The sequence below is a fragment of the Leptopilina heterotoma genome, unplaced genomic scaffold, assembly GCF_015476425.1.
Source record: "Leptopilina heterotoma isolate Lh14 unplaced genomic scaffold, ASM1547642v1 Lhet_0, whole genome shotgun sequence".
NCBI lineage: Eukaryota > Metazoa > Arthropoda > Insecta > Hymenoptera > Figitidae > Leptopilina > Leptopilina heterotoma.
This window is the reverse complement of record NW_025110811.1, coordinates 1,997,887-2,019,096: the sequence shown is the minus strand read 5'-3', so window position 1 is coordinate 2,019,096 and position 21,210 is coordinate 1,997,887. Positions and strand designations below refer to the sequence as shown.

Sequence of the window (21,210 nt, the reverse complement as noted above, 5' to 3'; positions counted from 1 at the left end):
AACTATGAAAATAAAATCACGGACGGCGAATTTCGTGAAAAATAGATCATTCGAAAATTGTTGCGAGACAACAAAGTTCACTTTTTTGTTCTTTTAATAACTTCGGTATTTTTAAAGTAGGTAAATATCTAAGGCGACGTTATTAACCATTTCTCTTGTACACTCCAGGTTTTCGATTATTATCTCCTTTTCATTAATTCATTCTATTCTTTGTCATACTTTTTGACGTCTTTTCACAAATTTCTTTCGTTAAATTATAAAAAAAAAATTTTCTTTTAGATTAATTTTTATGATTATTTTCTTTCTCGCAGAAATAGATAAATGTCGCTGTCTAAATTTTTATTTTTTCGTTTCTTTTGTGAAATGTATTTTTAATTTTATTCTTGTACTAACTATTTTCTCCTTTTAATACTTTTCCGTTTCTTTTTTTTTTAAACATTAACAATATTTCTATCTAGTTTTTTTTTGTAAAAAAATTCCACACACCTACGTCTACTATTCTATATATTACAATGTTAACATTAACTTCGCTAAATTTTCATTCTTTCGATGCACACTTGATTTTTAAAATAATTCTAAAAAGTAAAAACTTAACAGTCGCCTATTCCCTGATTTTTTTCTTTTTTTTAAAAAAAAGTTTCTTGATTTAAAAAATTTGCTTCCTTTTTTTCCCCGTAAATTTAAATAGTTTCGTTTTAATAAATTCGTTCTTTTCTTTTATAAATTCTCTCGGGAGATGTAAATTTTATTTTAATAGGCCAATATTTGTCAAGGCCAGGAAAATATATTTTCAGGGCGTGAAGAAAATTTACAGTGTACTTTTTTTAAAAAACATTACCCGACACTGAAATTTTAAATCCACTTTTCAATATAGAAATTTTTTTAGTTCTTTTTCTTTTTTTAAATACTGATGATTAAAAATCCTAAGTGACTTTTAAAAAAAAAATATTTACAAACCTTATAAATTTGACTATAAATCATCGTCCTCGTCACTGGTATCAGTAGTATATGCAATTTGTTCACGCCACCAATCGCGAACTTCTGTGACGATATTTGATACTTTTGGTGGAGAAGATTTTGCACTAAATATTTCCTTCGTCTGTCGACTTTGTTCACTTCCCTCTGTGAGATGTGGTAAATTATTTTTTACTACAGCTGAAAATTAGTATTTTTCAAGTTAGGACATTTTTTCTATTTTCGAAATTATTATTATTTAAATTTTATAAAATTTCAATTTTTAATTATACTAAAGGAGAATGAAACGAAAACATTCGGACAAATAGTTTTTAAAAATTAGTAAAAGATTGATTATTAATTTTTAATGAATTTAAGAAGAAATTTTAAACAACTTAGATTTTTGAGAAATTTTAATAATTTAAATTCTTCTGAAATAAGTTAAATTTTTTAATATATATTTAATTAATTATTAAAAATATATAGAAGAATTTTAGTTAAAATCTCTAGAAAAAAATAATTGAATTTTAAAAAGGTTTCAAATTCAAATCCTTTGGAAAATTCAAATTTTTCATACTTTTATTCAACAATTTTGTAGAACTAATTTTTTTATTGAACAATTTTAATTTCAATTCTGTTGAAATAAGTCGAATTTTTTAATATATATTTAATATTATTTCAAAAATTTTAACATAATTCTTCGGAAGAATTCAATTATCTTGATAAATATCAAAACTCTTCCCAGAAATTCAATTATTTTTAGGAATTTTAATAAAATTCTTTGCGAAATTTCATTTTCTTCATAAATAACAATATTCATCACAAGAATTTAATTATCTTTATAATTAGCAAAATTCTTCGAAGAAATTCAATTGTTTTCAAAATTTTTAATAAAATTCTCCGCAACAATTCAATTATTTTTATAAATAATTAAAAAAATTTTTCAAGAATTCAATTGTTTTTATAAATAATAAAATTCTTCTACAAAATTTAATTATTTTCCAAAATTTTAATAAAATTCTTGTTAAAATTTTAAATATTTTCAAAAATTTTCCTCTCAATTCAAATGATTTTCAATATCTACAATTTTATTAAATTTTTCCAAGAAAATTCAATTATTTAAAAAAAAGTTTTGATGAAATTCTACCAAAAAATTTAATTCTTTTCATAAATAATAAAAATTTCAATAGAATCCAATTACTTATAAATTTTTTCGCAATACATAATTCCATTATTTTCATAAATAATAAAATTCTTCTCAAGAATTCAATTATTTTCATAAATAATAAAACTCAACGCAGAATTCTCATTATTTATAATACAATTTAAATCAAATTCCATGAACAATGTAATTATTCTTAAAAATTTTATTAAAATTCGTCAAAAAAATTCAATTATTCAAAAGTTTTTAGAAATAATTGAATTTTGAAAGGGTTTCAAATTAAAATCTTGGAAAATCTGAATTCTCCATATTTTTAATTAACAATTCTGTCAGATTAATTTCATTGAAAAATTCTAATTACAATTCTGTTTGAGAAATTGTATTGAAAATATAATTGAATTCTTGCAAAGAATTTTGTTATTTTTTGAAAATAATTGAATTCTTTGTAAGAATTTTATCAAAATTCTTTGTAAGAATTTTATCAAAATTCTTTCAATTATTAAGTTTTTTAGAAAATTTTTATTATTTTATAAAAATAATTGAAATTTTTGCGAACAATTTTATTAAAATTATTAAAAAAAAATTCAATTTCTTTGAGAAATTTTATTGAAATTATATTGAAAATAATTGAATTCCTGCAAAGAATTTTGTTATTTTTGAAAATAATTGAATTCTTTGTAAGAATTTTATCAAAATTCTTTAAATTATTAAATTTTTTAGTAAAATTTTATTATTTTATAAAAAGAATTGAAATTCTTGCGAAGAATTTTATCAAAATTATTAAATTTTTTAGAAGAATTTTATTATTTATAAAAATAATTGAATTATTGCAAACAATTGTATTAAAATTTTTAAAAAACAATTGAATTCCTGCAAGAAATTTTGTTCTTTACGAAAATAATTGATTTTTTTGCGTAGAATTTTATAAATTATTTTTCATTTAAAGATTTTAATTACAATTCTGTTGAAATAACGGCAAGTTTTTATATTCAAATATTTAAGTGTGAAGAGTTTCCGAGAATTTTGAAATTTCGTAAAGAACTTTGTCAAAAATTATTAAAGTAAAGAAGAATTTTAGTTAAAAATTCTAGAAAATAATATTTGAATTGCATTGATGAAAATAATTTCGAAGAAGTTACTGTAACAATTTTCTTATAATATAAAATAATGATCTTTCATTATTATCTTAGTTGTTGAATTTCAAAAACCTTTGAATTTGAATGTTTTGAAGAATTTTAATTTCTACGGAAAAAATAATAATGATTAAATATTTATTTAAAAAAGAAGTTATTGATGTTTTCGAATAATTTTACAATTTCAAAAATTCGCAAATAAACGTATTAGAGAATTTTTTTTAAGTATCTAATAATTTTTCTAGTGGCTCAGAATATTCTTTAAGTTGAGAGAAAATGTCAAAATTTTGTCTAGAAATCAGGGAAAAAGAAAATTAAATTTTTGTCCCAACATTGATTATCATTGTCTATGAAATTCTAGTTCTTGACAATATTAAAAGAGAGAAAAACTTACGAGGAGGTCTGTTGTTTCTCTTCTTGTACACTGCCATCTTCTCTTTCTCAGTTCTCACTGAAGCTGGATCCGATAATGTAGGAGCTAAATATTTTCTCCCGGAACTACTTTCAATACTGTCGGATCTTGGGAGTACCACCGGTTTCTTCATTCGATGCCTTAGACCTTCGTTTTCCTGGCGAAAAAAATTTATTCTTTTAGTATTTTTCAATTTTTCCGCTTACAATAGAGGTTGGGAATCATTACTTTTTGCTCTGGTTCTTCCTCTCGATGATCTTCCTTTGTTTCTTTCACTTTTTCCTCGACGTGGTCCTGTTGTTGCGCTGCAGCATCATTTGTTGCTCTTAATCCATCGATAAGACTGTTCTGCTGTTTCTGTTTAAAAAAAATTTTTTTTATTAGTTTCTTTATTATTTATTTGTTTAGTCTTTATTATTATTTCTTTGTTTAATCTTTATTATTATTTCAATTTATTAGCTTTTTTCTTTTTCTTACCCCGACGGCTCGAATTTTTTTCAAACATCCCTCAAGCCACGTTCTTATGGTTTGCTTTGCCACTTCTTCCTCAATTATGTATTCGAATTCTTCTCGTGCCAGCAATTCCTCAAGTTGCAGAGCTTTTCTTATATCCACTGAACGATAGGATAGCATACTGTGTAGAAAAATTTGTTCAAATCAAAATTATTTTCTAATTATAATAAAAGTGTATCAAAAGAAAAGAAAAATATCTCAAAAATATAAAACTTACTTGATAACATCATGAAATGTAACATCTTCACCATTGTGAAGTCGTTCAAGTTCATAACACATGTACTTGAAAAGCAATCTATCCTTTTGTGGATCTGTTTCCAATCTGCCTTTTAATAAACGAAGAATAAATTTTACCTGAAAAGAAAGCAAAAATCAGTTTTGAAGAGACGCTCCTCAGTTTCAAATTTTTTTGTCAATAAATTTTTGGAAATCATAATTCCTATGAAAAAATAATGATTAAATATTTATTTTTAATAAAACTATTTTACCCTTCTAACGGGAATAACTCCACGTTGATGAATGTCAACCACATTCCATGTATTTTGAAAATTTCTTATGTCCGCGTACGACAATAAAGCATCTTCTTCATTCGAATAAAACAGCGAAAAGTTCTCCATGATAATAGCTGGAAAATAGTTTAATTGTTTTCTGTTTGTCTTTATTATATTGTTGTTTTCAATTTAAAAAAAAATTGTTTACTCACCCACCAATAAGTTTAAAACAATATAGGTAATAATGACGTAAAATGTACAAAAATAAATTAATGAGGCATGAAAGTTTCCACAATCTGTTTCCCAATAATTTGGAGCCGGAGTACAATACGGTGGTTGAACCATGCAATCGTGCATAATTTTATTCCAATCCTCGCCGGTAACTATTCGAAATAACATCGCAACTCCAGTGACTGGCGATTCGAAATTTGCTCGACTAAAGAAAAAAACAATTATTTAATTTAATTTAATTAATAGAAATATTTGCGAAAAAAAATTTTTTTTTGTATAAAGAAACAGAAATCTCTATCAAATAAAATAGGAGAGAAATCAATCAGATTATACTTGCCGTCCTATTCCTTCGCCGTACTTGACGGTGCCAAATAAAATTGTCCCCGCCAAAGCGTAAAAAAATACCAACAGGAACATTCCGAATATAATGAAGAAACTTTTGCAAACGGAAACGCCAACTGTTAACATTAACATTTTTAAAGTTGTATGCTTGCCAGTGATGGTGAAAAATCTCAAAATCACGACCATAAAGCCAATCACGTAGGAGAGATCATTCTGAAAGTAAAATTAATTATTAATTTCTCTTTTCAAATTTGTTTTAAAACTTAATTTTTCTTCTTCATCTTAATGTTTATAATTTGATAGATTTATTGATGAAATAATTTGATAGATTATTGATGAATAATTTGATAATTTGTTGATAATTTACTTGATAACTTACTTTCATTGTACCATGAATAACAATCCAAATAACGCCCACAACTGTCACCAATAAATCATATCTATTTCTTCTCGATTGCCAATAACCCCGTGGAGTAAAGGCAATATTCTTCATTACAACTTCGACGAGAAAGACGAGGGTCAAAACTGTCGAAACAGTCGCCAGGGCTCCAGTGTGCTTTTCCTCGATTCTCCACTAAAAATTGATTACATTGCAATAAAAAATCTTGAACAGAGCTTAGAATTTAAAAGAATATATATTTTTTTTTAAGAATTTTAATTTTAATTCTGTTGAAATAATAGTTTCAATTTCAAAAATTTTAACGCAATTCTTTTAAAGAATTCAACTATTTTAATAAATAATTCAAAATTCTTTGCCGAAATTCAGTTATTTTAAAAAGAAATTCTCATCAACATTTTAATTATCTTTAAACATAGAAAAATTCTTTGCGAAAATTCAATTATTTTTAAGAATTTTAATAAAATTCATTGCAGAATTCAATTATTTTCATAAGAAACAATATTCACCACAAGAATTCAATTATTTTCAAAATTAATAAAATTCTTTGCAAAAAATCAATTATTTTCATATATAACAAATTTCTTTGCAGGAATTCAATTACTTTCAAAAATTGTAATAAAATTCTTGGCAGCAATTCAATTATTTTTAAAAAATAATAAAATTCATCTTAAAAATTTAATAATTTAAAGAATTTTGATAAAATTCTTGTCAAGAATTCAATTATTCTTCATGCAATTTCAATAAAATTTTTAAGAATAATTGCATTTTTTAAGGAATTTAATTGAAAATTTTATTCAAAACATTTATAACTTCAATATTTAATTACTGTATATAAAAAAATTTGAAATTATGCTATGAGTTTCATTATTTATGAAAATAATTGAATTTTCTAAAAAGCATGTTATTATTTATAAAAATAATTGAATCCCAGTAAAAATTCTCGACAATATTTCAATTATCTTTAAACATAGCACAATTCTTTGCGAAAATTTAATTATTTTCAAGAATTTTAATAAAATTCATTTCAATATTCTATTATTCTCATAAATGACAATATTCATCACATAAATTCAATTATTTTCAGAATTAATAAAATTCTTTGCAGAAATTCAATTATTTAAAATTTTTTTTTTAAATTTTCGTCAAGATTTCAATTATCTATATAAATAGCAAAATTCTTCGCTGAAATTTTGCAAAAATTTTAATAAATGTCTTGATAAAATTTCAATTATTTTCAAAAATTCCCAAAATTTTTCAAAAATATTAATATAAAATTCTATGCAAAAATTTAATTATTTTCGGAAATAGTAAAAATTTTACAGAAATTCAATTATCTTCATGAATAATAAAGTTTTCAAAAAAGTTTAATTATTTTCATAAATAATAAATTTTTCTCAGGAATTCTCAATTATTTAATACAATTTTAATCAAATTTCTTGAAAAATGTAATTATTCTTAAAAATGTTATTAAAGTTCGTCAAAAAATGCAATTATTTTAAAAATTTGTTGATAAAATTCTTTAAGGAAATTCAGTTTTAAGATACATTCAATTATTCAATAAATTATTTATTTTTGTTTTTAAATAATTGAATTCTCGTAGAATTTTATAATAAAAATTGATTTAAAAATTAATTTCAGTTAAAATTCTAGATTATAATTGAATATTAGATGCATTATGGCGTGAATTTTTAGAAATACTTTAATGTTTAAAAGGTTTCAACTTAACATTTTTGAAAATTCGAATGTTTCATACTTTCAACTAAAAATTCTGTTGAATAATTTTTTTTGGAAAAGTTTCATTGAATTTTTTTAGTTTTTGAAGTTTTTATTTTTCAATATTAAAATTGAAGAATTTACGAATAATCGAAATTTTGTTAGATTGAATAGTAAACAAGTGGATTTAAAAATTTTCAATTAATATAAATTAATATAAATAAATAAAAATATTACCGAAACGCACAGAAGTGAACTGTTGATCAAAACCATTACGGCGATAAATCGTTTAAAGTAAATATTCTGAGTGATATCGTAAATGAAGGCCCTGAATTTTTTGCCATCTGGTCTCGGTGGCAAATGCAATGGCTGAGCAATTTTCAATCTCTTCTTCAAGTCACACCATCGCCGTTGATCCACAGTCAACAAAGCAGTTCCTTTGTTTTCTGAATAATTTGCAATCACCACACCCACGAAGAGTGTCAAGCCAATCATACAACCAAGAAAAATGTAAATGTGAATGTAAATAGCGTGGACCTAGCAAAATAAAAACAATAATTAGCAAAAAATTCACTTAGTGAAAAATTTAGTAAAAGATTTGAAAAAATTTTAAAAATTAAAAATTACATGACATTAAAAATTAAAAGTATTGCAATACTCACAGGACCAAGAGCTTTAATCAATACATCGCGAACATCCAGCCAACCTTTAAATGACAAGACTTCAAATAAAGCCAGCATCGCATCGCCAATATTGTCAAAATTAAATCGTCTCGGATTCGCCCTGCAAAATAATTCAAAGACAATTTATTAGAAATTTAAATTTAATAATTTAATAATAATAATAACAAATTTAATAAATTCAAATTTAAAAATCCGATTGAGTAAAAAAAATTAATTTACCAAACACGAGGAACGAGAATTGATGGATAACTTTCATTTTGTCCCGGTTGAAGTTTCATTTTCGTGACGAAAACTCGCCTCATAAAAACTCCAACGCATTCTTCTCGTTTTAAAATCGTCGGATCATTACATCGGGCCAATCGACCGCCATAAAGTTGAACTCCATAGCTCGCAAATATGAACATGAGCAAAAAAAGTAATGTCGATACCAAAAGAATTTCCTTAAATCCACGGCATAATTCGTAAACCACTTTTTTCATATGCGGCACTAAAGTGAAAATTCTCAACGGTCTCACGCAACGTAAAATCATTAGAAATTGAGCTCCTGAATTTGGCGCCACACTGTTTGGCATCCAACAAAGAAACACCAAACTCACCTACAACAAAAAAGGAATTCTTACAAAAATGATTTTTTTTTTCTTCTCAAAAATCAATTATTTTCATAAATAACAAAATTATTTGCAAGAATTCAATTACTTTAAAAAAATTTTAATAAAATTGTTTGCAACAATTAAATTATTTTTAATTGTAGATTTTCTATCAATTTTCTATTCACCCACAAAACAAAAAAGTACCTACTTTTTTGTTTTGTAGGTGAATAGAAAATTGATAGAAAATCTACAATTAAAAATAATCCGATCTAATAAAATTAGAAGACAAATAAAGAGAGTTTACCACGTAGATAAATACATCCAATCCAGAGGCAACGTCCTTAATGTAAGCCTTGGGTGTAAAAAATAATCCATCGGCCAGAATTTTTAAGGCCAACTCGAGACTCATGAAAATGACAAAACCATATTCGGCAACTTGCAATGCGGGAACTTCCATGACTCGATATTTAGGAGTTTCAAACATCATCGATATGCAGGACATGGTCGTTGAGCAAATCATTACCCAATCCAAATATGTGACGAGTCCGAGAAAATTGCTAAAGTTAAGTTTATTAATATTTTTATCAAGGAAGTTAAAAAATGTTGCAACATTTCTCTAAATCTGAACTATAGTAGAAAACTACTAATTAATAGTAAAATAGTGAACGTTTTAAAGCTCAAACAAATTAGAAAATAAAGTTTAGTTTAATTTTAGAGAGCAACTTAAAAGAAACTGCGGTTGAAATGTGAATTTATCTAAATTTTAGTTTATGTCGATCCAATTTCTTTAGGACAAAAGAAAAATTAAAATTAGATCGAAAAATTAAAAACTTACTGTAAACTTTTGTACTGGACTTTTCTCTCCTTGCCAGTAAGAGGATCTTTCAATCTTGCATCATATCTGGCGTATACTAGTAATTGACAAATTTTTCTAAATTTACTTTCACGTGGCACTGCAAAGAGTGGAGTATCAAAAAGGGGATGATTCTCCCGAAGATCATCTTCCCTCTGATTTCTGTAATTAAACAATTATAATTAGTATAATTAACGTATAATTAGTAATAGTAAGTAACAGTAAACTAATTATTTTTATTTTTATTTATTCATATTATATTATATTTTAATTTATTTTTTTTATTTATTAATTTTTTTTATGCTAATTTTTTTTTCGATTATTTTGAAATGAAATTAGAAACGAAATCGAACCTTCGCATTTCCGCTTGTTGTCTTTTTGCCTGTAGAAGTTTTATATCTAAATCGTGAGGCCTACTTCTTGACGAACTCACACGATTTATAGCTCCAATGTCTCCATTTTCCATGAGATGCTCGTAAGTTTGTTTTAATTTTATGGATCCGCTACGCACACTTCTACGCACTGATCTAAAGAAAAAGTCAAATATTGAACAAATTCAAGTAGCCGTATAATTTATTTTTAATTAATTTAATTAGCACTTAATTTATATATTTAATTCTTACTTTTTTTGATCAATTCGCAGTTGTTTAGCACTACTGACTGTGCCTTGGGGTTTCAATAAACCTTTACCAGGAACTGGTATCATTGCCGAATCGCCAAGCATTAATCTCTGATTATTTGAATCACTGAAACGATGATTAATTTAAATATAATTTATTCTTGACAATTTCCTAGTTTTCTGTTTATGAAATAAATAATTATAAGTATAAATAATTTTATTCAATTTCTTACTTAATTATATAAGTGACTGCTGCTTTCTTCAAAGGAGTCACGACATTTCTCACTTTCGGTGGATCGTTCAATATTTTAACTGGTCTGTGTTTTCGATAAACCATTTTCGAATCGAAAGTCTCGCTAATTTTTTTCGTTCCCTCATTTTCCTCATCTTCGACTTCATAGACAAATTGTCGCATAAAACTTTCTCTTACCTGAAAAAATAAAAGTAATTATTTTAGTATTTATTAATTTTATTAATTAACAACTTATTAATTAGTGAAAAATTTTTCACCTTCGGAAGATTAAAATCTGAAGGAACTTTATGCAAACAAGTCATTTGAGGACTGTCGGGGAACTTTTCGAATATTCTCAGTCGAAATGGAAGGGTTTCCTTAATTTCGGCGCTTTGCTCACGAAATTTGAGTTGCTTTAATTTTTTGATATCCTCGTCAAGTTCCAAGTTGTCCAAAATTACGGCGACGAAAAGACTCAACACAATCTGAACAAGAAAATGAGTAAAATTTTCATGTAAATATGAAAAATGTTTTGAGATGAAATTAACTTATTTCGTGGAATATTAATTTAATTTACCAATGTTACAAAAAGATGGTACAGGATAAAATAAATGGCGACAAAAGGTGCCATTGTCTCGTGAGTTCGCACCATTGTCTCATCCATGACTTCCACCCAAGCTTCTTGTGTCAGGATTTGAAACATGGACATAAAAGCCTGTAAGTAAAAATTTGTTTGAAATTATTAAACGAACTAGAAAATATTATCTAATATTAATTTTAATTTTGGACTAATTTCAGATTCAAAATTTAAAACATTCAATTATTAACTAATTTACTAATTAATTGTAATTATTTATTGTTTTCAAAAACTTTTATAAAATTCTTCGTAGAAATTCAATTACATTTAAAAATTTGATACATAACTTCGCAAAAATTCTATTATTTTGAAAAATTTTGATTAAATTCTTTATGAGAATTGAAATATTTTCAATACAATTTTAATTAAATTTAAATTAAATTTTCCTCAAAAAAATTCAATTATATTTTCAAAATTTTAACAAAATTGTTCGCAAGAATTCAATTATTTTTATAAGTAATAAAATTCTTCTAAAAAATATAATAATTTTAAAAATTTTGATAAAATTCTTCTAAAAAATTCTATTATTTTGAAAAATTTTGATTAAATTCTTTATGAGAATTGAATAATAAATCTATAAAATTTCTTTTTTCTCACTTCGGGAAATGTTTCGAATTTCGTGTAACTGCAAAGAAAACAGAAGAGTTGCATGGAAATACTGGACGATATAACGAGCAGGCACATGGTGAATATTATCAAACTACCCAATTTTTTTCCGGGTCCAAAAATTTTGTACACAAAATCCTCCAACATTGGCGATGCCTTGATAAGTCTCACGACTCTTAAAACCTAAAATATGAAAATTAATTTTTAATTCATGATTGTCAATAATTATTTCGTGGAAAATTCAGGGAAAATTATAATTTTTCATAATGATTTTATTATACTTGATAAAATTGTGAAATTGTTGAAATTATTGTTAAAATTTAATAAAATTTAATTTATTAAATTAATAATATCAGATAATATAAATAATTAATAATATTAATATAAAATAATTAATAAATTTATTAAAATAGTAAAATTGTGAAATACCTGAAAGTAGGTAAAACCCGAAAGATAGCAGAAGGGAATGATGTGAATAGTAGTGCCAATTGCGAGAAGAAGTTCAAATTTATGAATTGAATGTTTATAATAACTTCGAAATCCAAGACACCAAATTTTAAAGAGTGTTTCCAAATCAAGAAGAATTGTGAAGGCAATCTCGACGTAATAATAAGCGGCGTAATAAGTATATCTTGGTCTCTCGTCATGTTTGAAATTCATTGTTGCAGTTGTAACGCCATTCGCGAGGATAATGCACATTACGACCATTCGAAATTGAGGCGAACGTAAAATTGCATGACAAAGAGGTGAGGCCATACCACCGTGTTTATTTTCATCGAGAGTTATCAATTTCCAGCCATTCTCGTCGCCAGTCAGAATCTTGAAATTAAAAGCAAATTATACTCAGTTATAGGCAATAATTTTTAAGAAAAGAATTTTAGTTTCTTAAGAAAAATTAATTTTTTTTCCCGCACCTGTGATGCTGTACTGTTACTGATATGACCCCGAACACCCCACATCTGCTGAAATTGAACTCTAATTTCGTTAAAAGTTTCCGTAATAACGGCAATGAAAACATTTTTCACCAGCCAAGCCAAAAAGAATATCATTGTACTGAAATAAAGAACTGCTCGCCAAGCTGGTAAACTGTCGATTGCTCGATACATTATGAAAACCCATCCTTCCTGCGATGCCGCTTGATAGACCGTGAAAATACTCGTCACTAAAAAATTAAAATCAAAAATCGGAATCAAAAATAATCACAGGGCTCGAACTAGGTCCGCAAATCCCGTAGAAGTCAGTTTTTTTAAAAAATAAGTCCGCAAAGCCCGTAATTTGATTGAAAAATGATAAAAAGTTCATAAATTGTGCGATATAATTTGGATAATTTTAGAGAAATTACAAATAATTGCAAAAATTCAATTATTTTCAAAAATTGTCCTCAATTTAATAATTAACAAAATTCTACGCTAAACCTTTAATTATTATTTTCCTAAAATATTACAAATTTCACAGGAATTCAATTATTTACAAATTTTTTATAAATTTCTTCGCAATCATTTAATTATTTTCATAAATAATTAAAATTTTTACAGGGATTAAATTATTTTCGTAAACCATAAAACTCTTTGAAGAATTTCAATTATTTTTAATACAATTTTAATTAAATTTCTCGAAAAATGTAATTTTTCTTAAAAATTTCATTAAAATTTGTCAACAAAATTCAATTATTTAAAAATTTATTGATAAAATTCTTTATGAGAATTCAATTTTGAGAAACATGCAATTTAAAAAATTTTATATCAATAATTGAATATTAAAATCATTGTAGCGTGAATTTTTAGAATTAATTGAATTTTTAAAACGATTCAAATTAAAATCTGAATTTTTCATATTTTTAATAATTAATTCTGTACATCTCATTTTTTAAAAAAATTTTAATTTCAATTCTGTTAAAAATAAATTGAATTTTTTATATATTTATTATTATGTCAAGAATTTTAACATAATTCTTCAAAAAAAATTCAATTATCTTAATAAATATCAAAACTTCTAATTTTTTAAAAATTTTAATAAAATTTGTTGCAAGAATTCAATTATTTTGACAAATAATTACATTCGTCTCAAGAATTCAATTATTTATCAGAAGTATAATAAAATTCTTCGCAGAAATTTAATTTTAGTCAAAAATTAAAAAAAAAATTCTCATTGAATTTTCAATTATCCCTATAAATAATAAAATTCTTTTCCAAAATTCAATTATTTACCAAAAAATGTTAATAAAATTCTTTAAATCGATACAATTATTTTAAAAAACTTTTCTCAATTTAATGATTTTCAATATCTACCACTTTAATAGAATTTTCCAAAATAATTCAATTATTTTCTTAAATAATAAAATTCATCACAAATAAATATCAAAATTCTCCCCTGAAATTAAATGATTTCGGGAAATTTTACTAAAATTTTTTGCAAAATTCAATTATTTTTATAAATAACAATATTCATCAATAGAATTAAATAATTTTCAACAATAATAAAATTCTTCGCAGAAATTGAATTATTTAAAAAAAATTTTTAAATTATCGTCAAGATTTCAATTATCTTTATAAATAATAAAATTCTGCGCCAAAATACAATTATTTTCTAAAATTAAATTCTAAGCGATAATTTAATTACTTTCAAAAATTGTAAAAACTTTACTGTAAATCTATAATTATTTAAAAAAGAATTGGCATCAATTTTTTCGAGAATATCTATCAATTATTTTTAAAAATTTTATAAAATTCTTCGCAACAATTCAATTATTTCCATAAATAATAATATTCAACACAAGAATTCAATTATTTTCAAAAACAATAAAATTCTTCTCAGAAATTCAATTATTTTCAAAAATTGTAATAAAGTTCCTCGAAAAATGTAATTATTCTTAAAAATTTTATTAAAATTCGTCGAAAGAATTCAATTATTTAAAAATTTGTTGATAAAATTCTTTATGGAAATTAAATTTTAAAAAACATTCAATTATTCAATAAATAATTTATTTTTGCATTTAAATAATTGAATTCTCGTAGAATTTTCTAAAAAAATTGATTTGAAAATTAATTTCAGTTAAAATTTGAGATAATAATTGAATATTAAAAGCAATATAGCGTGAATTTTTAGAAATAATTGAAATTTGAAAATGTTTAATTGGAGTTTTTATTTTTTAATATATATATATTTAAATGAAGAATTTGCGAATAATTGAAATTTCGTAAGAGTGAATATTGTAAAGTAATGGATTTGATAATTGTCAAAGAACTTTTTCGAAAATTATTTGACTCGGACTAGTTATATTTTTGTCAGTAATTGGTCCGTAATTTTTCATTTTTGGTCCATAAAGTCCGCATTTTTAAATACTTTCACTGGTTCGAACCCTGAATAATCGGAATAAACATCCAGAAGGTGAAAAAATTTTTCAATAACTTACTGAATTCGTCGAATCCATTAAAGCCCATTATATACTTGGATAATTCCAATTTCATGCACGTCATTCCATCGGGACATTGATAACCCGATTCGGGATCGGTCGAGCAAAATGTATCCGGAATCGCTAAACTATTAATTGTAATGTGCTTCGGATCGGTTGTATTCAGAACGCAATGATTTGTCAATTGTCCGAAAAATTGTACTCCCAAAAGACCGTAGAGTGACATAAAAAATAAAAAGAATAACGTCACATTGTAAATCTGTTGACTCGAACGCCTATAATAAAAATAAAAATTTAAATATAAATTATAAATATTATAAATAAATTTATTGTAAATTGTAATTAAATTGTAATTAAATTGTAATTAAAAATAAATTTATTGTAAATTGTAATTAAATTGTAATTGTAAATAAATTTAAATTAATTGTAATAAAATATCAATTAATATTAATACTCTTGTATTTGATACAAAAGGAAGGAATCGAAAAAGTAGCAAAAGAAATGTTCATACTTAAAAATTTGATTAATCCTGGCTTTTGGCATTGAAAATTTAAGGAAGACTCGAAGGAATCGAATCATAATCAATGGTCGTGGTGCTCGCAATACAGAGGCGTAACTAAATTTCAAAACGAAGCCCAACATCTCAAACATTTGTAAAATAACCGAAAGCCAAAGAAATAGAACCATACTGGCGTCAAATTGGCACCAATGATCTTTCAGATAAGCTTTGTCTCTCTGTTGATTGGAAAAAAGAACAAAAATTAGGATTTTAGTCAGAAAATTAATTCAGAGTGAAAAAAAAGAATTATTTTAAAAATAAAATATTCTTACCTTAACTATTCCACGTATGTGCATTTTGGCAATCATTTCGGCCGTGAAAAGGAATGTAACAACGAGATCGCAGACAAACGTTACATACTGGAGAGGTGGAACTTTTTCAAAGGTCTTTGGAGTATTTAAACAAACTGAGGCTAGGGAAACGAGAGCACAAAACCTCATTAGTCTCCGCACCCAAAGCTAAAAAGAAAAAGAAAAATTTATTAAATTAAATTTCAAAATGATTTCAAATTTTTTTTTTTTTTTCTATCGAAATTTAAATTATATTTTTTTCTCAATTTGTAAATTAATAAAAAAAAGTTTTTACCTTGTTCACCCACTCAATATCAGCGCTCTCATTGAGGAACTCCTCCGGGCCATAATCGGCCAGGACGGGCTCCCCTTTGAGACTTTGCTTCCGTCCCAACATCATAATTGGGATTATATTCGCAATCGTGAGGCCTAAAAAATGACAAAATTTATCAATATAATTCAAATTACATAATAAATTTTTCAAGAACAAGAAAAAAATTTTTTTTTTCAAATTCGTTTCATATTTGAGAAAATTTTTCCCTCACAAAAATTTTCGGAGAAGAAAATTTTGTGATTTGAAATTTTTCAAGGAAAATTCTTTAAATGTGTTTCTTTATAGAAGAAATGAAAAAAATAAGGTAATTATTTTAACGATGATGATGATGATAAATAAAATCCTTATTTTTTCCTGTTACATTCAACATGAAATTTAAATATTTGATGCTTGAAAAAATTTCACTGAAAAGTTCAAAAAAATTTTTAATATAATATATTTTAGAAAACAAATATAATGATTGATTAATATTGAAATTATTTAAGTAATATGCTAAAAATTCTAGAAAAAATCTATTCTAGTCGCTATGTAAAAAAAAATTTTCAGAATTTATTCTAATCTGTTTTCTATAATATTCAGAACGAGATTTATTCTCAAATTAATCAATCATTTTTTTTTAGTTTAAGTACATTTTTATTAAATGTAAGTGGCGCATCGAAAAAAAGAAGCAAACGAATTATAAGTTACAGGCTTCGTACTCGATAATTAATTTTGAAAAAAGTGGCAAAAAGTAGCTTAAAGACAAAAAATAGTGGTAAAAAAGTAGATCGAAGAATTAAATTTGACGAATCAATTTTTTTAATAATTTCAATTACATTCAAAAATAGAATAATATTTTTTAAAATAAAATATTTAAATACCAATTTTTAAATTTTTGACCATAATTGAATTTCTGTAAAGAACTTTTTAAAACTTTTGATAAATAATTGAATTCTTGAGAATTCTTGAAACGAATTTTATTAAAATTTTTTAAAAATAATTGAATTCCTGTAAAAATTTTTTTAATAAATTTCGAAAAATTTGCGAAAATAATTGAGTCGTTTTAAAGAATTTTATTAAAATTTTTTTGGAAATAATTGAATTTTGGAAAAGAATTATTATTATTTATAAAGATAATTGAAAATTTGACGAGAATGTTTTTAAATTTTTGACCATAATTCACAGAAATTTTTTTAAACTTTTGATAAATAATTGAATTCTTGAGACGAATTTTATTATTTGCGAAAATAATTGAATTCTGGAAACGAATTTTATTAAAATTTTTTTAAAATAATTGAATTCCTGAGAAGAATTTTATTATATTAAAAATAATTGAATTCTCTCAAAAAAAATTATTAAAATTATAATTGAAAACAATTCAATTATTATAAAGGATTGCATTAAACTTTTTTTTAAAATAATTGAATTCTTGCAACGAATATTAAAATTTAAAAAAATAATTTAATTGCTGAGAAGATATTATGAAAATTATTTTATTTATGAAAATAATTGAATGTTTGCAAAGAATTTTATAAACATTTTTTTTTTTTAATTATTATTTTCGTTTGGGAAATTTTTTTATTAAAACAGTTGGTATTAAAAATCATTGAATTAGGAAAAATTTGGAAAATAATTGAAATTTTGCAAAGAATTTTATTGAAAATTTTGAAAATAATTGAATTTTGGAGAAGAATTTTATTATTTATAAAGATAATTGAAATCTTAAAAAGAATTTTAAATATTTTTGCAAAAAATTGAATTTCTGCGATGAATTTTATTATACTTTTGATAAATAATTCAATTCTTGAGACTAATTTTTGTTATTTGTGAAAATAATTGAATTCTTCTAACGAATTTTATTAAAATGTTTAAACAATAATTGAATTCTCGGAAAAATTATTTATTTTTTTGAAATAATTGAATTTATGCGAAGAATTTTATAAAATTTTTTGAAAATTTCCGAAGAGTTTTATAAAAATCTATTTAAATAATTGATTTTTTTCGAAAAATATTAGGAAAATTCTGTTTTTAATAATTGAATTCCTGTGAAAATTTTTTTATTTTTGAAAATAATTGAATGTTTTTGAAGAATTTGATAATTATTTTTTAAAAATTATTCAATTCTTTTGGGAAATTTATTTCTAAATGAGTGCGAGGCCTGAAGTTATACTTTTGTATTAGATCTTTTAGATCAAAAATTGAAAATGTAAAATTTGAACTTTGCAGGGAAATATTTTCCCTTAAACCTATAAAAAACGATGATTCAACAACAACACCTTTGTTACACGAAATAATTTTTTTTTTGTCAAGAACATTAAGGAGAGCAATGAATGATTCACTCTACATCACATTAATTTGTGCACAAATCTCCAACAGATATTTGAGACAAAACAATTTAAAGATTTTAATATATTTAATTTTAAAATTTAAGGTTTGTTTTTTATTTCATTTCTTTTTAAATCTTATAATCAGTTTTTATTTTTATAATTCATTTTTTATATTTTTTTTTTCATTAGTTTAGAGATTATTTTTGCTTAGTTCTCGTGTTTCTGTTGGAGATGAAAATATTCAACTCTGTGCCAACGGGCTTTACTGTAACAATAATATTAAACACAAATAAAGGGTAAACTTTTAGAAACAAAGAACAATTATTAACAAACAAACAAACAAAAACTAAAATGGATTAAACTAAAATTTTATTTTTTGACACTGTGCGAAAGATAGGAATTATAAAAAAGTCTTTCAATATTAACAAATTTTTTTTTCAATAATTACGATTTTAATTTTAATTTAATTTAAAAATAGTTTAATTTTTTGAATAATCTTGTTAATAAAGAAACTTTTATTCATAGGTTAAAGGAAAAAATTGTTAGCGGCTATTTATATATATGCTATAATTTAAAAGAAAGAAGAAAACAATTCGACACGAAAAAGCAATAACCATAAAACAGAAAAAGACACATTCATTTAATTGAAGTACTCACGTCGCCCCAATTTAAATTTCACCCGTTTTTTATTGTCAAAACATTAGCTGTAAATTTTAATTGCAAACTTTAAATCTAATTTTTATTATGTATAGTTCATGGAATTATTTTATTTTTAATTTTTTTTTTGTCTAATCCGATTCTTTCATCGAAATGGATGATTTTATATCGAATGGGAGGAAGCGTACTTTTCTTGGGTAAACTTCTTTCCCCGGGGGTTGTGTTTCGATAAAACGCGACCAGTTGATGCCAAATTCGTAAAAAACGTGTTGCTTCCTTGAAGAAAAAAAAACGGGTGTTGCCGCTTGAAAAAATTCGCTGCCTTTGATATATACATATATAAAATTTGGTTAGGAATAAAAATGTTCTAATAAATTAATTTTAATTTTTTGCAATTTCTTACCGGGTTGAAAGTAATCTTCCTGTCTTCGATGGTGCATTTTAATCGCATTATAGCGAAACTTAAATTTTCGGGTCAAGAGGAGGCTGAAAAGCCAGTAGAAGATGAACATGGGGCCAACGAGAATTCATATGGACCACTCTCTCAACGTTTTCTCTTATTCTTTTTTTTCCTTTTTCTCTTTTCCTTTAGTAGTTTTTAGTTGAAAATGAAACTGCCCACAAAGGCAAAACACACGTGTTAACTACATATTTTTTTTCTCTCTCATAAAAACATTGAAAATTTTCAACGTTGTATAAACATTTTTAATAACAACATGTTTGGCGGCGTGTCGGCGAAGAAATTTCTTTTTCTTTTTTTTTTTTTTAAATGGTGAAGTGACTCGAGCAGCCAGCTGAGAAGAATCGAACCGGGCATGAGCATCGCGCAGATCTCATCCCCCTGGACCACGAACCGGGCTGATCAATATTTTCTTTAAACTCGGCTAACGCCAAAATCATTGGCATAGGCCATCATATTTAGAGGAGACAATTTTATTCTAAAAAAATTATTCTTTTTTTCTACTTTTAGGGTTGCCACAGAAATTTAATTTTTCTCTCACTTTTCCCTGATTTCCAAACAAAATTTTCACTTTTTCCCTAATCATTTTTAGAGTCAATCAGAATTCTCTCTAAAAATGATTAGATACTTACAACAAAATCTCTAATACGTTTATTTGCGAATTTCTTCAATTGTAAAATTATTCGAAAATGTCAAGAACTTCTTTTTTAAATTTACAAATATTTAATCATTATTATAAATACTGTAACTTTTTTCAAATTATTTTCATCATTTCGATTCAATTATTATTTTCTACAATTTTTGACTAAAATTCTTCATTAATTCAATTATTTTTAATAATTTTTGACAAATTTTTTTTTCAATTTTCAAATCTAAATTTTTCTAAAAAAATTTCAATTAAACTTTTTCAATAAAAATTAATTCGACAAAATTGTTAATTAAAAGAATGGAAAATACAGATTTTCAAAGATTTTAATTTTAATCCTTTATAAAATTCAATTATTTCTAAAAATTCTTGCTATAATGCTTCTTAATATTCAATTATTATGTAACAATTTTTAAATAATTGAATTCGACGAATTTTAATAAAATTTTAAGGAATAATTGCATTTTTCGAGGAATTCAATTAAACTTGTATTAAAAGTAATTTGAAATTCTGCGATGAGTTTTATTAGTTATGAAAATAATTGAATTCATAAAGAGTTTTATTATTTATAAAGACAATTGAATTACTACAAAGAATTTTTTTTAACAAATTTTTAAATAATTGATTTTTTCGAAAAAATTTATACCAATTCTTCTTTAAATAATTGAATTTTCTGTAAAAAATTTTTATTACAATTTATTAAATAATTGAATATTTGCGCAGAATTTTATCAAAATTTTTTTTAAACAATTGAATTCTTTTGGGAAAAATATATATTCTTTTTGCAAATAATTGAATTCTTTCTATGAATTTTAATAAAATTTTGAAAAATATTTGTAGTTTTCAAGGAAATGAATTAAAACTATATTAAAATTAATTTAATTTCTACGAAGAATTTTATTACTTTTGAAAATAATTGAATTATTGCGAAGAATTTTAAATAAAATGATTGGAAATCATTTAATTATTGCGAAG

General features: G+C 24.2%; 1 protein-coding gene across 5 annotated transcripts; it reads right to left on the bottom strand.

The window, feature by feature from the left end:
• Window positions 1-668: 668 nt before the first annotated feature.
• Window positions 669-20,236, bottom strand: LOC122498768 (sodium leak channel non-selective protein). 5 transcript variants are annotated; one of them, XM_043606795.1, is made up of 29 exons: window positions 19,533-20,236; window positions 19,318-19,405; window positions 16,128-16,261; window positions 15,815-16,000; window positions 15,495-15,718; window positions 14,984-15,258; window positions 12,486-12,733; window positions 12,001-12,390; window positions 11,563-11,754; window positions 10,906-11,043; window positions 10,607-10,813; window positions 10,330-10,526; window positions 10,101-10,223; window positions 9,831-10,004; window positions 9,460-9,639; window positions 8,929-9,181; window positions 8,254-8,630; window positions 8,014-8,134; window positions 7,589-7,888; window positions 5,618-5,812; window positions 5,234-5,451; window positions 4,878-5,101; window positions 4,663-4,799; window positions 4,392-4,528; window positions 4,139-4,295; window positions 3,890-4,018; window positions 3,644-3,818; window positions 958-1,155; window positions 669-844 (listed from the first exon to the last, which is right to left on the bottom strand). In XM_043606795.1, exons 1-28 carry the CDS (start codon window positions 19,578-19,580, stop codon window positions 971-973), a joined length of 5,412 nt encoding a protein of 1,803 aa, XP_043462730.1. In that variant the 5' UTR covers window positions 19,581-20,236; the 3' UTR covers window positions 669-844; window positions 958-970. The 5 variants fall into 5 exon arrangements, with proteins under 5 accessions (XP_043462730.1, XP_043462646.1, XP_043462877.1 ...); XM_043606711.1 differs by having other exon boundaries at window positions 669-1,155; XM_043606942.1 differs by having other exon boundaries at window positions 669-1,155; window positions 19,130-19,405; window positions 19,533-19,582.
• Between the last annotated feature and the right edge of the window lie 974 nt (window positions 20,237-21,210).